A 12,671-nucleotide genomic window follows, 5' to 3' on the forward strand; every position below is an offset into this window, starting at 1 on the left:
AATCAGTCTGCTCTCCAACTCCTAAATCTGTACATTAAGTTTTGAACAAAGTGCATCTCTACCATCAAGACTCCTGATGTGCCTCCCAGTGGCAGCTCATAGAAACTGGGTGATATGAACCCAGGCAAAACCATCAGGGGATCTCGGAGCATCATTGGTCCCCAGAGGCAAAGTTACATTACCGTTAGTAATTTGACATGCCAGCCACTGCTTTTATGTTAAATCCTTTAATGATAAGAAACACAAAAATACCTTTAACGCTCAGATATACATTTTTATTTTGAGTGTCTTTCTAACAAACTGATACGTTTTTCTTGCTGCTTTCCAAATTCTTTTAACTGATTCAGGATTTGACCCATGCATGCAATGACTTGTTTCTCAAACCCCCTTCTTCCTTTTTCTTTCAGCCGTCTCCAGTTGGCCAAATCTGGCCTCATAAATGACTCCAAAGCAGTGGTCCTGCGCTCAGCATGGGCCTCATGGGACTGAAAAAACGCTGGGAGATGAACAGTCTTGCTTCTCCTAGAGCCAGAAGCTTGTCTATCCTGTATGGCCGATGAGGGACCAGGTTGCTCTTCGGTTTCAGCAGGTGATGGCTGAGCCAGCTATTGAAGGATGGGCTTCTTTAAGAAAGAGGGGAGTTGAAACAGTTGTGCCAGGTGGTGCACTTCCCACCGCTGTGTGACCAAAACGTTCATCCATTTGCTGACATTTTAAATGCTTTTATTACGATTCTTAGTGGGCTTCCTAACTTTATGTTGGCGTGGCTTTTTACTCATAGCAACAAGTAAACATCTCGTAAAACGTTGCCTCGTGAGTTCTGCATGCTGCCGTTTACGTGTTTTAGGATCAGAGCAATTAACCGGCTAAGATGTATTTAATTTTTAAGCACTTTGGATTGCTAATATCTGTCTCACCGAGACAGATCTCAGACAGATCCTGCGACGCTCCTGTCTGACATATTTATTTCATTCACGGAGAAAAATCAAACTAGTGATTTCTCTTGGCGTTCAGTTCATACATTCAAACAGCACAGCACTCTATTTAAACTACTTACATGTAAATCTGTTATTTGTCCATCCATCCATCCATTTTCATCCGCTTATCCGGAGTCGGGTTGCGAGGGCAGTAGCCTAAGGCAAGAGGCCCAGACTTCCCTCACCCCAGCCACTTGGACCAGCTCCTCTGGGGGAATCCCAAGGCGTTCCCCGGCCAGGTCCGGTAAGAAGTCCGCTCCGACAGCTTCTGGCATTTTTAAAAAGTATCCCAGGGGCACGGTAGGGGTTGGAGCTCTATTCCACTCTATAGAGCTATGGACGTCACGTGACTCTCAGAGAGTAGATGCCATGTTGGCAGGCAACAAATGTAAACAAAATGAACGGGATCGGCTTGGATTTTACTTCGTCAGAGTTTACTTCACACTTTAAAACCGAAGAAATCGTTTTACATAGTCAGAAATTAAATCGACCAAACATCTCCGAACAAATCCTGTCTCTGTAGTTTGAAGCATCTTCATTGTTGGGTTGTGGTGGATGTGGGTCATTCTCGTCCTGCTCTAGCTCCTCCTCCACGTGGTCACTAGGATCCAAACAAATGCTGTACAGAATGCAGCAGGCTGTCACAGGTGCACAGTGGTGGTTCTACATGGAATTACACAACATAGAGGTCAGCTTCACCAGCAGTTCCAGATCAAATCAAGCAAAGATACTTTATTAATCCCAGAGGGAAACAGATGGAACAGAAGTGTTCCTGCCAGTTCAGGAAGGAATCATGGTCCACCCGACCCGAGGCCCCTGAGCCAGGGCCATGCTCTCTCCCTCTTGCCGGCAGCATACAAGCCAGGACCCAATCACCCAGTGCCTCTTCTTCCTAACTTAAGAACCTTATTTAATAAAACAGTTTGTTTGGAATCTCCCCCATTTGCCTTTTCTTTATGTTCCACCATATCTGGTTGTAACAACAACCAAAGAGAGATTAGGCATATATGGCATCCAAGACAAACCCCTCTGCTGACAAAATCAGAAAACATCCCAACCGTCCCAGAAAACTTTATAAAAGAATCTGTGGACTGATGAAGTGGAACTTTAGGAGTGAGTCTCGTTCCATCTGGTGAAAACTAACTTTACATTTTAGACAAACGTCATCACAGCATCAGTCAGACATGGTGGTGGTCATGTGATGGCCTGGGGCTGCTCTGCTGCTTCAGGACCAAAAACCCCTGAAGGAGAACATCTGACCTTTGACCTTAATTATAACATTGGTTATGGAAAACCTTCCACTGTGGCTGAAACAAAAATCCTGTAAAGAAGAATAGGACAAAATTTCCCAATGGTGACGAGTCCAACTCCTAACCTGGTATCATGAATGCTTGACTGCAGTTGTTCCAAGATAGTTCCCGATAGTTTAAATCTAATGGTAGATGACTTATCCACACGACATCTGATTGGTTGGATATATTGTTTTCCGACTCAGGTGTGTCTGATATCAAAATTTGCTTCAGATTGGAAACATTTAAGTTTCACCAAAAGGAAGCAGAAACAGAGGAAATCTGTGAGGCGGTAGGCCGTTTCACAGCCTGCCTGCCAACTCTGGACACAGGAAAGTTTCATGAAAAGTCTCAGATTTTATGTTCACGCCCCTTCCTCATCATTTAGTCAGAATCCCAGGAGAGATAATTGTTGGTTTGATGAAAGCAAAGCTTCAGAATGAAAATGGCTTCCTCCTGTAGCTGCAGGGCCTGTCATGTTTAAACAATAACCTTCGCTTTAATTAGCAAAATCCATTCCAGTCTGAGCGGCTGCGCGCCGCGCTGCGTCAGCGGTGATGCTGCAGTTCACTCTGAATGGTGTGTGAGGTGTGGGCACAACAATTAAAGCTGCCATAGCTGGAACTCAAAGTGTGTGTGTGTGTGTGTGTGTGTGTGTGTGTGTGTGTGTGTGTGTGTGTGTGTGTGTAAGTTGTGCATCTTCAGCATGTGTGCATGTCTGCGTCTTCAGTGGCGTCAGTGCTGCCAGTTTCTGTGCTAGCACCAGGCTCCTCCCACATTTCCAGGCCCCTCCCACTACCCCTCCGTCAGTATAAAACGTCCCCTCCCACTGTCACTCTGGTGCAGCCTGAACGTTGGAGCCAAGCTCAGCATCTTCAGATCATCCTCTAACTGATGCCAACAACTGCAGGTAAGGGAATTATTATTGTTAATTGATAATATTTTGTCTCTTCATTTTCAATTTCAGCGGATGTTTTCCACACCGTTTTCTTTAAATAGGGTTTTTTTTTTAGTTTGTGAGCATAAAGGATCAAATGTCTCAGGAGAATAATTCAAAACAGCTTCGTTTTCCAGTTTTATTTGTAAAATAATGTAAAAACTAAATATTTTTGACCAAAGAGAGAAAATTATTGAGGAAGCATAAAGAACCAGATATTAAAAAAATGATGACATGATCAGTTGGGGTTTACTGATAAAGGAAAAAGGAAAACTAAATTCTAATTCTCTAAGATTTGAATGACGATGAATAAAGAAAAATTCTTTTTTTCTTTGTCTGAATATTTGCATCTTTTAATGAAATTCTGCGTATCTATTTTTTTCTTTGTCTCCTTAAATAAAAACTAAATGTTCACTGAGTGAGTTGTAGTTGAGATGCTGGATCCCATCATCACCGACTCAATGAATAATTAATGAGGCAACAGCAGGAATTATATTAGCATCAGGAGAATGACTGTTTACACCAACACTCAGGTTTCATTCAAACTAGTCAAACACTTTTGTGCTTCAGAGATGAAATCTGTGAAACATCAGCATTCATTCTCGCTTTCTCCAGTGTTCTGCCACGTTCCAAAGCTTAAAAATATGGGAAATAATCAGTGAAGATTAACAGGAAGAAGATCTGAGCCTATAATAATATCATCTAATTTAAAGTCGATCACGTGGAGTGATTTGAGTGTTTTTCATCTCACGCCTTTCCTAAAAGAAGACAAAAACAAACGACAAAATGATTTTAAGTCAGGGGAAGAGCTCAGTGTTGATGAATGTGTTCCTGAACTGTAATAAAACCCGGAGACGGATCGCCTCCGAGCAACGGCTGCTGCTTTGATCTAATTGGACGTTTTCCTGCAGAAGAATTCTCTCAGAAGAAGAAACTTCCTCACAGCTAATGAAGATTCCTAATGAAGCTGACTAGCTTCCTGTAATATCCTGTTAAACGTGTGGAACATCTGTTTGCTGTGTCTTTATGTGAATGAGATAAATACTTTAAATAAGAAGGAAACACGTTTATTTATCTAAAAATGTCATCGGCCTTCGTTAATTCAGATCAGAGAAATGATTTTATAAGAATCTGTGCTTCCTTTGAGAAATGTCCACCGCCGACTGTGCTTCCTTCTTACACCTGTCTGTCTCTGTGTGTGTGTGTGTTTGATTCATCAAACATACTTTTATTGCTCTTAATGAAAAGAATGAAGAATCTGCTGTAACTTTATCTCTCCCTCCTGTCTTCCTGTGGTCAGTCATGAATGTAGGGATCTGTGTGTGTGTCATCCTGGCTGCTTTGTCCGGAGGCTCCCTGAGCCTGCCTTTACCGTCCATGGTGAGACTCACACTTAGAGAGGCGTGTTTTCACATTTAATATTTGGTTATGGATTATTTTTACTCTCACATCTTTCTTTTCTGTTGCAGGGAGTGGAGAGTAAAGCTCTGGTCACACAAAGCCTACCCGCCACTTCGCACAACCACACACGCCAGGCCCGCTCGGCTCCAGCACCCCCCTCAGACCAGTTCTCCCATTACAACCAGCCCCTGGAATATGCTCCCAACAGCCTGAGCCAGCTCCTGGCCAGACTCCTTTCCAGAAAAGGTGAGTGCTCTGACTGGAGCAAATGTCCCTATTTCTGTTTATTTTGCCTTCCCCCTGACATCCATCCCTCTGCTGTCATTCCCGCTGCGCCCCCGTCCCACCATCTGGCGTGTCCCGCCTCCCTTCTGCTGCCATGCCTCCCCCTCCTCCGTCATTTCCCCTCATCCCGAACCCTTTCTGCCCCTCCGTCACCGTGGATCTGTGTGTGACTGGGAGACGTGCTGAGCTCACTGGACCCGAAGACCATAGAGGGACAGGAATAGAACCTGCAGAAGTCAGAATAAGTTAGCTCAAGTGTCTGATTTGCAAGATATACGAGGTATGGAGAGATGTGGAGGTATTAGACGTGCAGAGAAATGTGAGGAATTGAGGCACACGGGGTAGACAGGTAGATGAAGGGTATACTGTGTATGGAGGTACATGAGGTCTTTGAGCAGGTAAATGAGTCATGCAGGTACGTCGCGTACATGAGTCATCTAGAGTTCTGAGGTATGGAGGTACATGAGGTTTATGAGCGATTAGGTTGAGAATGATGTTCGGTCTCTTCCAGGCTCTTCCTTCCAGAGCAGATCCTCCCTCAGCAGCAGAGCCGTCGCCCCAAACCACAGGATAAAGGACCGAGATTACCTCGGCTGGATGGACTTTGGACGACGCAGCGCAGAGGAGTACGAATACTCCCCATAGAGGCCCGCTCGCTCTCAGTCACCCCATCGACACCCACACACCTCATGATAACAGAAGATCAGCACTGCGCTCACAACCAGAGCAACAACAAACTGCCGATGAAAGGTCTTCGGTCTGTGAATACAAAAGCTCCACTTTAACGCACTTTCGCACAATAGATCACAAACGTTACAGGACATGGAGGGAAACATCCAGTCGTGTTTCCTCCATCTCCCTCTGCTCTCCCACCTGTCCACAGAAAACATTCATCATTTTATTAAAGAGAGAAACTCCATAAAGTCCTAAATCCTCCTGTGGTTTTTATTTCAACAAGTCCAGATTAAACACACTAAAAAACAAGGCTGAAGAAGAAGAGACAGATTAGGTCAGCTCGTGGGAGTAAAAGACGTTTAACGGCGATGGATGAAAACTCATTTTGAGACAAAAAGATTAAAGAGACGAAGGTTGATTCAGATTTACGTTAAACTACTTCCTTGTGTCTATTTGTGGCATTTTATTAGATCCTAATAATCCCACAAGGATTATTTTTATTTGCACATTAAATGTGTGTTTATTAGGATTTTCCAGTAACAGAGGACTGCTCTCCACCGGTTTTACCGTCGTTTCTACGACAGCATCGGAGAGTTAACGGAGATATTTTCCTCTTCAGGAAGTCTGAAGACTTGCGCAGGGGCAGATTTAGGACTGAAGAAGATCCGGGGCTTCAGCCCAAGTAGCCGGGCCTAACGCCGCCCCTGAGACTTGGTAAAAATGAACCAGCGGAAACGCTCCAAGTCGGTTTCAGCTTCAGACCTTTGGTGTAAACGTGTGTGTGGACACTTTTCAGGAACAGAACAAAACTCTTTAGGGGTTTTCTTTTTTACACGTTTGGCTTAGAAATGGTTTCATTTGTTGAAACTCTGCGTGACTAAATAATACAACCATTGTTTGAATTTCAGACTGAAGTCAAACCAAGAAGTTTCTATCCAGCGACCATCTGGGTTTCCATAAAAATGGTTTCATTCACCAGAGTAAGTTCAATAAGTGAAAATACAACTTTACCCAGTTTGAAGTGACGAGCTGATGACATCACCAACTTCCTAAACCCGCCCACTGAGCACGGCCAAAGTGAACACTCCAAACCGGAAATGTAAGACAGGAAGGAGCATTTCTCTGGAATAAAATCATCAAATGAATCCTAACGGGATAAAAATGTCCAACTGAGAAGATAAACGTTCAGTTTTATTTATTACTAAATCCCCACAATGAAAACTACCTGGTAGGTATTACTCTCACACTAAGGTGGAAGGACTTCTAATGTCACAGGAGTGCAGACGCAGTTAAAGATTAGATGGTTTAACGGAACCGGTCTGCAGGGAAATATGAGGAAATTCCTTTATTACAGGATTTCTAGGGAAACGTTCCTCAAAGCAAATGAAAGGATTAAAGACAGAAGCAAGGAAACACCGAAAACCAGGATTTTATTCTCTAAAACATATTTTATGAAATTATAGAAACAAATCAAACAATCATTTGTAAATCTCTCACCACCCAAAAAAGACGCGCTGCACTTTTCTAGCTGTGTTGAATTCTTTATTTAAATCATTGTGTCCACTTTCTTCAGCACAACCCAACACACACCATTCAGTACGTAAAAAAGGCGGACATGGAAAATGTACAACTTTAAATAAACTGTGATGACCCTAAATAAAGCCTTAGTGTTAAAACGACTCGAGGACACGAGTCCCTGCTGGAGGAGCATTTCAGACATGAGAACTGATATGAGCACAGCCCTGCGGTCTTATTCAAAACGGACTGAGACCAGTTTACCTTCATGTTTAAAATGTCATCTCTTGTGCAAGTCGACATTTGAGCCAAGTCTGAAAACATTTCCTTGGATCATTCCTGAGATTCCCGTTGAGAAAGGGATCAAATCCAGGAGGGACCGAATGGCGATCAGTTGGGAGCTCCCGGCTGCTACGGAAACCGTTTATCTGGAACTACTCAGCTCAGATCAGATCAGGTTGAAAAGTGCAACAGAAGGATCAGCTTTTCACCCGTTCATTGAAACACATCGCTAACCAAACTCAACAAAAACTAATCCGTTCAGGACGTGTTCAGAGGCATCAATGACAGAGAAACACTCACGTTTACCATCACAAGCACCTGTGAAGCAGTCCCCTAAAACCACACACACACACACACACACACACACACACACACACACACACACACACACACACACACACCATCAGCATGGAAACATCCACAGCGCCGCTGTCGTCGGGGACGGCGCCTTTAGCCCTGGCTGGACGCTCGGTGAAACCCGCGGTGCTCTACGTCACAACACCGGGGTCGTAGTCGTGTTTAAAACCGTTCATATCCTTAAAGTAGTTACTTTTTATTAAATGGCCTCAGTTTGGTGAAAAAGAGATGACTTCTAACTGGATTGATGAGCTAACAGCTAGTCCAAGGAATTCTGCAATCTTAAAACAACTCCTATAAATAAATAGATATTTTAGTGGTTTATGTTTGTCAATGTAAGCAGCAGCTGGCTATCGGTAGCTAACTGTGGCAGCTATGACTAGCCGTTAGCACCTCCGTCTGATCAAAATCAACACATCCAAACCACGAATGAAGAATCCGGAGTAACTGTCAACGCTCTTTCCACAGAAACCCAGCTATCTAAACAGGAGAAGACCACTCAAGTCTGCACTTTTGTTGTTCTCAACAAGTCGGTTAGCTTATTAGCAGCAGCGTCACGTCTGTCAGAGTAAAACCTGCTGGTACTAAAGTAAAATGAGTTTAGTTATGGCTGGAGGTTAGCATGAAACAAGCTCTGAGCTACGAGCCTTCAGACTCGTCCCAGATCTGCTGCGACTATTATTTACTGTTATGACATGTACGTACACACACGCGCGCACGCACACACGCGCGCACGCACACACACACACACACACGTCGCTAACATCTACCTGTAATAACGACTCGTGTACCTAGCTACTATCCGCTCATCGCAGAAACATTTGTTATAAATAAAGTTTGGTTTCTTCTCTTGTCTTGGTCCTTTTTGGTTTTCTTGGATGTTTTTAAATTGCATGTATTTTAACACAAATCGTCACGGTGAACTGAAACATGTACGAACTCTACATTTAAATAGTAACAGAGCGCTACGGTCTGGTGGTGTCACTGGAAGTGTCCCATTGCCTCAGCAGCCTTCACTCTCACCAAAGGATCTGGATCTTGGAGCAACATCACTAAACCTGTGAAGAAACGCGTAAATAAATACAACCAAACAACACGGAGCAGCTTAACTGAGGCAGAAATGGGAGGAGCATCACCTTTAGTGATGGTGCCCGTGTTGATGTGACAGCGGTGCTCCTGTTGAAGATTTCCCAGCAGGAACCCTGATGACAGACACACCATTAGCTCTTTTACTCCGTCCTACATGATGTTCTGCATTTCTGAAGTCAAAACTGAATTGTATCTAAATGATCATCGTGGTTGTTGAGAGGATAACTGTTTAGTGTTTGAGACTTTGGGTCTCCAGGGCGGGCCTGATAGTGTTACGGGGTTGCTGTAGGGTGCTGAGGTACCTATGAACATGGCAGCAGCTGCTCTGATCTCAGGCCAGTTGCTCTTGAAGAACTGGACGACTGAGATGTGGTAGAAGTTCAGCATGCAGGGAAAATCCTGGATCTACAACCAACAAAATGCTCGGTGAGAATCACAGGCACCACGTTGTGTCCTGATGGTCGACGACACTAAAGATCTGTTTGGTTTCCTCACCAGGTACTTGGTGAGATCATTGATGAACTCTCCGTAGTGCAGGCTCTTGTCGTCATGCAGGTGGTTCTGAAACATGGCTGTGATGTGCTCTGACCCCACCACAGGAGTGAACACTCGCATTGCAAACTTGCAAGCCTGTGAGGTCCAACAACAAAAAGCCCAAGAATGAAACAAGCTCAATGGCAGCCCCTACTGCTGAGGCTCAACCACACACGTCCATCTTGTGTGTCCTCCTGTACCTTCACCACCTGTAGGTTTGGGTCCACTAGGTGCAACAGTAAGCTGACCAGAACATTGTGAATCTGGTCCTTGAACACCTGCTCTCCTGAGCCAAACTTGGACAAGTTCCCCATCAGAAGGATGGAAGCACATCGGATCTCATCGTTGTCCTGGAAACAGCTAAGAGTTACATGTCTGGATGTGTTTGGGACCAAAGAGGAGAGAAGATCACTTTACTCGTACGCCATAAAAGGTAAAAACCTACGCTTTCCAAGAACGGTTTGATCTTCATGAATATGTAGACTACCAGTAAGTGGACGTTCTTCTTGTCCAAATGCAGGAGAACTTTGGACAGACCAGACATGGCTTCTAGAGTTATGAGTTTTCCTGTAGAAGACACCAACATTTTACCTGATGGACTAAAGCGTTACCTGCCCTCTCAACTCACCTGGATCATCTTTTTCCTCCATCCCTGAGCTCATGGCTGCCAGCAGCTCTTTGGCATATTTATTCACCTTGCGGTAAAAAGTTTGAAATGAGCCGACAGCGACTGAATAAAGAAGTGTGTGTTATCGTTTAAGAGTGTGTACCTTCTCAGGAGAGCCATCTGCTATGTTGCCCAGTCCACGCACGGCCAACATGCGAACTGTGGAGCACGGATCCGAGATCCTCTCCATCATGTTGTTCATCAACACGTCTATCAACATCAGCTCAGTCACAACGTGATGGTTCAACAGCTGGGATCACAAATCATCATTGTTCTTCAAAACTAAACTTCAGACTCCGGAAGATAAACAGCAACGGCTGTTTTAAACTCACCTCTGAGAAGAAAGCCGTGACGGTAATTCTCTGACATTCGTAGATGTTGTTCAAAGATGGACAAAGACACTCGACGATGGCTGGCAACCTGGGACCGGCATGCTTCGCCATCGCTCTGGAGAGAACATGAGCAAACCCAGGGTGTCGTTTCTAAAGCTCTTTCATGATTAAATAAGGAAAACCTGAGATTAGAAACACCGTCACAAAATTAAAATGACTCGTGCACACGCACTCAAGAGTGTGTATGTCTCTCAGGAAGACCAGGGCTATCCCATTAAAAACCAAACAGTGTACAAAGTCTTCATTAAAGAGTTCATAAACAGGCTTCAATGAAACAGAGGAATGAAAAAACAGAAAAACTATTAATTCAACTAAAAGAAGTGAATTAAAGGCTGAGCCAACATCAACAGGACACACAGAGGGGAATAGAGTGTGTGTGTGTATGTGTGTGTGTTTACCTTGCCAACAGGGTCACACCCTGAACGTGTGTGCTCTGCTCTTTCATCACATCCCAGGCGTTTTCTTCCTCCAGGCGCTTCATGACTTCATCTAACTGAGCTCGGGCTAACAGGATTCTGAGCGCATCAGCTGCGACCCTAGAACCAAAATAACCAGATTACATGACAGAAGTCACGAATGGCTGCAGCATTACAGCAGACATGTACCCTGCTACGTGGATGGAGGTGGTGTGTTTGTGGGTGTTGTCCTTTGGTGCAGCGACTCCCACACTCGCTCCCAGTCTGACGGTGAGGCAGGAGAAGAGCTGAGGAAACACACCGACCGCCGGCTCCTGAGTCTGACCGTTTAATAACAGCTCTTTTAGGCCACATGTCATCTGAAAACAGAAAACTCCTCAGTCACAATATCTCAGGACACCAACCAAACGTTTCATCAGCATCTGCAGGAAGCAACATCTATTAAAGGTGCTGTGTGTGATGTTTTACTGCCGTAACTACATCAAACCAAAGGATTCAAAAAGGTGAGACCCACTTTTCTCAAGCTAGAGTCATCAGATCTGATGCTCACAGAAAATAGTGCAGCACACATGTGTGTGCCTGTCTGAAGAAACAGGACCGGCTGGACCCAGAGCCCACCCCGAACCGAACCTCCTCCCCTTGTTACAATACACACACAGCTCTGCCAGCCCTACAGGCTGCATTCCAAGACAACAGGTCCGCCACCCAAATGTTTCCCTACAAGAACAGAACCAGACTCTAAACAGAACATGTTAAGCAACTCCTTAAATCAGATTTGAAAGCAGAACGGGACAATCCACCTGTGGCGCTAGGCAGCTCAGCTGGCTTCCAGTTTGGCTGCTCCGAGACACGAGTGTGCGACTCGTGCACAGAGGGAGTTATGCGTAGCGTGGTGAGAGATGTTCAGAGGAGCAGTCTGATGGAAGGGTTATGGTCCAATCGTTAAGACTGGATGAGATTTTACCATGACTGTATGCTTCAGAGATGATTGAAATTATTCATCTTTTTGACAAAGCATTGATTTGATTTTTTGCCATCAGTTTGTGGAGAATTTTAAGTAGCATGGTGAAAAATGCTCCAGAAAAACATCCCATGCTGCACTTTTATACAAACAAGCATATTTTCCCGATCCTTGTATTCCTACACAATGACATCATGAATCTTGTGATACAACCTTCTACACAACACCTGATTATCTAAAGCAGTAATAAAATAAACTACTTTCAGTATAAATGCAGATATAAAATCGGATAAAAGCTACCTTCCATGAACAACCTGCTGTTTGTATTTCACCTGATGTAGAAGCTAAAACCCAGGCGTGGTGACGAGGGATTTAAGGCTCTGACTCAGCGCTACGTCGGCTTTTAAGTAAATAAGACGGTGTCCCACCTCTTTCAACAAAACACCACCAACCTCATTACTATCGGAGCTCTTGCCACGCCGTCAGACGTAACCGAGATAGAGAAAGTCATCCCCTACTAGAGTCTAACTCAACTCCCATTTCTGGTTTGAAAAATGTGCGACAAGAAGGCGTTGTCACGCAGCCCGAGAGGGCGGAGCCGCTAACAAATACACACACTGGCTCACAGTGACATCATATGGTACCAGTTAACCTCATAGTACACCTCTTAGCCAATGGTGATGGCAGATTTAATTCAAAAGTAGTGCAGAGGTTTTACCTGAAGAGGGCGCAACACTGACAGTTTTAGGCCGAATATTATCATTTTAACTAAGATGCACTGAAATGGCAAATTATTGTCTACACGTGTCCACAGCAGGATTAGACGCTCATTTAGGAGTTCAGGAGCATCCTCCCAACCCTCTGTTGCATCCATCTATGGTCTCCATGTAAAAA

At 44.4% G+C, this 12,671-nt stretch overlaps 2 protein-coding genes across 3 annotated transcripts in view; one reads left to right on the plus strand and one right to left on the minus strand.

The window, feature by feature from the left end:
* The first annotated feature begins 3,095 nt into the window (after positions 1-3,095).
* On the plus strand, positions 3,096-5,815 carry LOC107378804 (cholecystokinin). The gene is made up of 4 exons (XM_015949218.3): positions 3,096-3,176; positions 4,504-4,583; positions 4,673-4,850; positions 5,401-5,815. The coding sequence occupies exons 1-4, from the start codon at positions 3,161-3,163 to the stop codon at positions 5,532-5,534; spliced, it is 408 nt and encodes a 135-aa protein (XP_015804704.1). The 5' UTR covers positions 3,096-3,160; the 3' UTR covers positions 5,535-5,815.
* Positions 5,816-8,468: 2,653 nt separating this feature from the next.
* LOC107378803 (maestro heat-like repeat family member 1) overlaps positions 8,469-12,671 on the minus strand; it is a 37,322-nt gene continuing 33,119 nt past the window's right edge. For both annotated transcript variants that reach the window (XM_070550842.1, XM_015949216.3), the window contains 11 exons: positions 11,006-11,175; positions 10,799-10,936; positions 10,341-10,455; positions 10,112-10,258; positions 9,970-10,036; positions 9,787-9,908; positions 9,542-9,691; positions 9,303-9,437; positions 9,110-9,212; positions 8,855-8,920; positions 8,469-8,776 (listed from right to left, as the gene is read on the minus strand). In XM_070550842.1, the coding sequence (XP_070406943.1) occupies positions 8,700-8,776; positions 8,855-8,920; positions 9,110-9,212; positions 9,303-9,437; positions 9,542-9,691; positions 9,787-9,908; positions 9,970-10,036; positions 10,112-10,258; positions 10,341-10,455; positions 10,799-10,936; positions 11,006-11,175 (1,290 nt within the window). In that variant the 3' untranslated portion in view covers positions 8,469-8,699. The remainder of the gene's footprint in view (positions 8,777-8,854; positions 8,921-9,109; positions 9,213-9,302; positions 9,438-9,541; positions 9,692-9,786; positions 9,909-9,969; positions 10,037-10,111; positions 10,259-10,340; positions 10,456-10,798; positions 10,937-11,005; positions 11,176-12,671) is intronic.

The sequence above is a fragment of the Nothobranchius furzeri genome, chromosome 5 (genome assembly GCF_043380555.1).
Source record: "Nothobranchius furzeri strain GRZ-AD chromosome 5, NfurGRZ-RIMD1, whole genome shotgun sequence".
In the NCBI taxonomy this organism is placed as follows: Eukaryota; Metazoa; Chordata; class Actinopteri; order Cyprinodontiformes; family Nothobranchiidae; genus Nothobranchius; species Nothobranchius furzeri.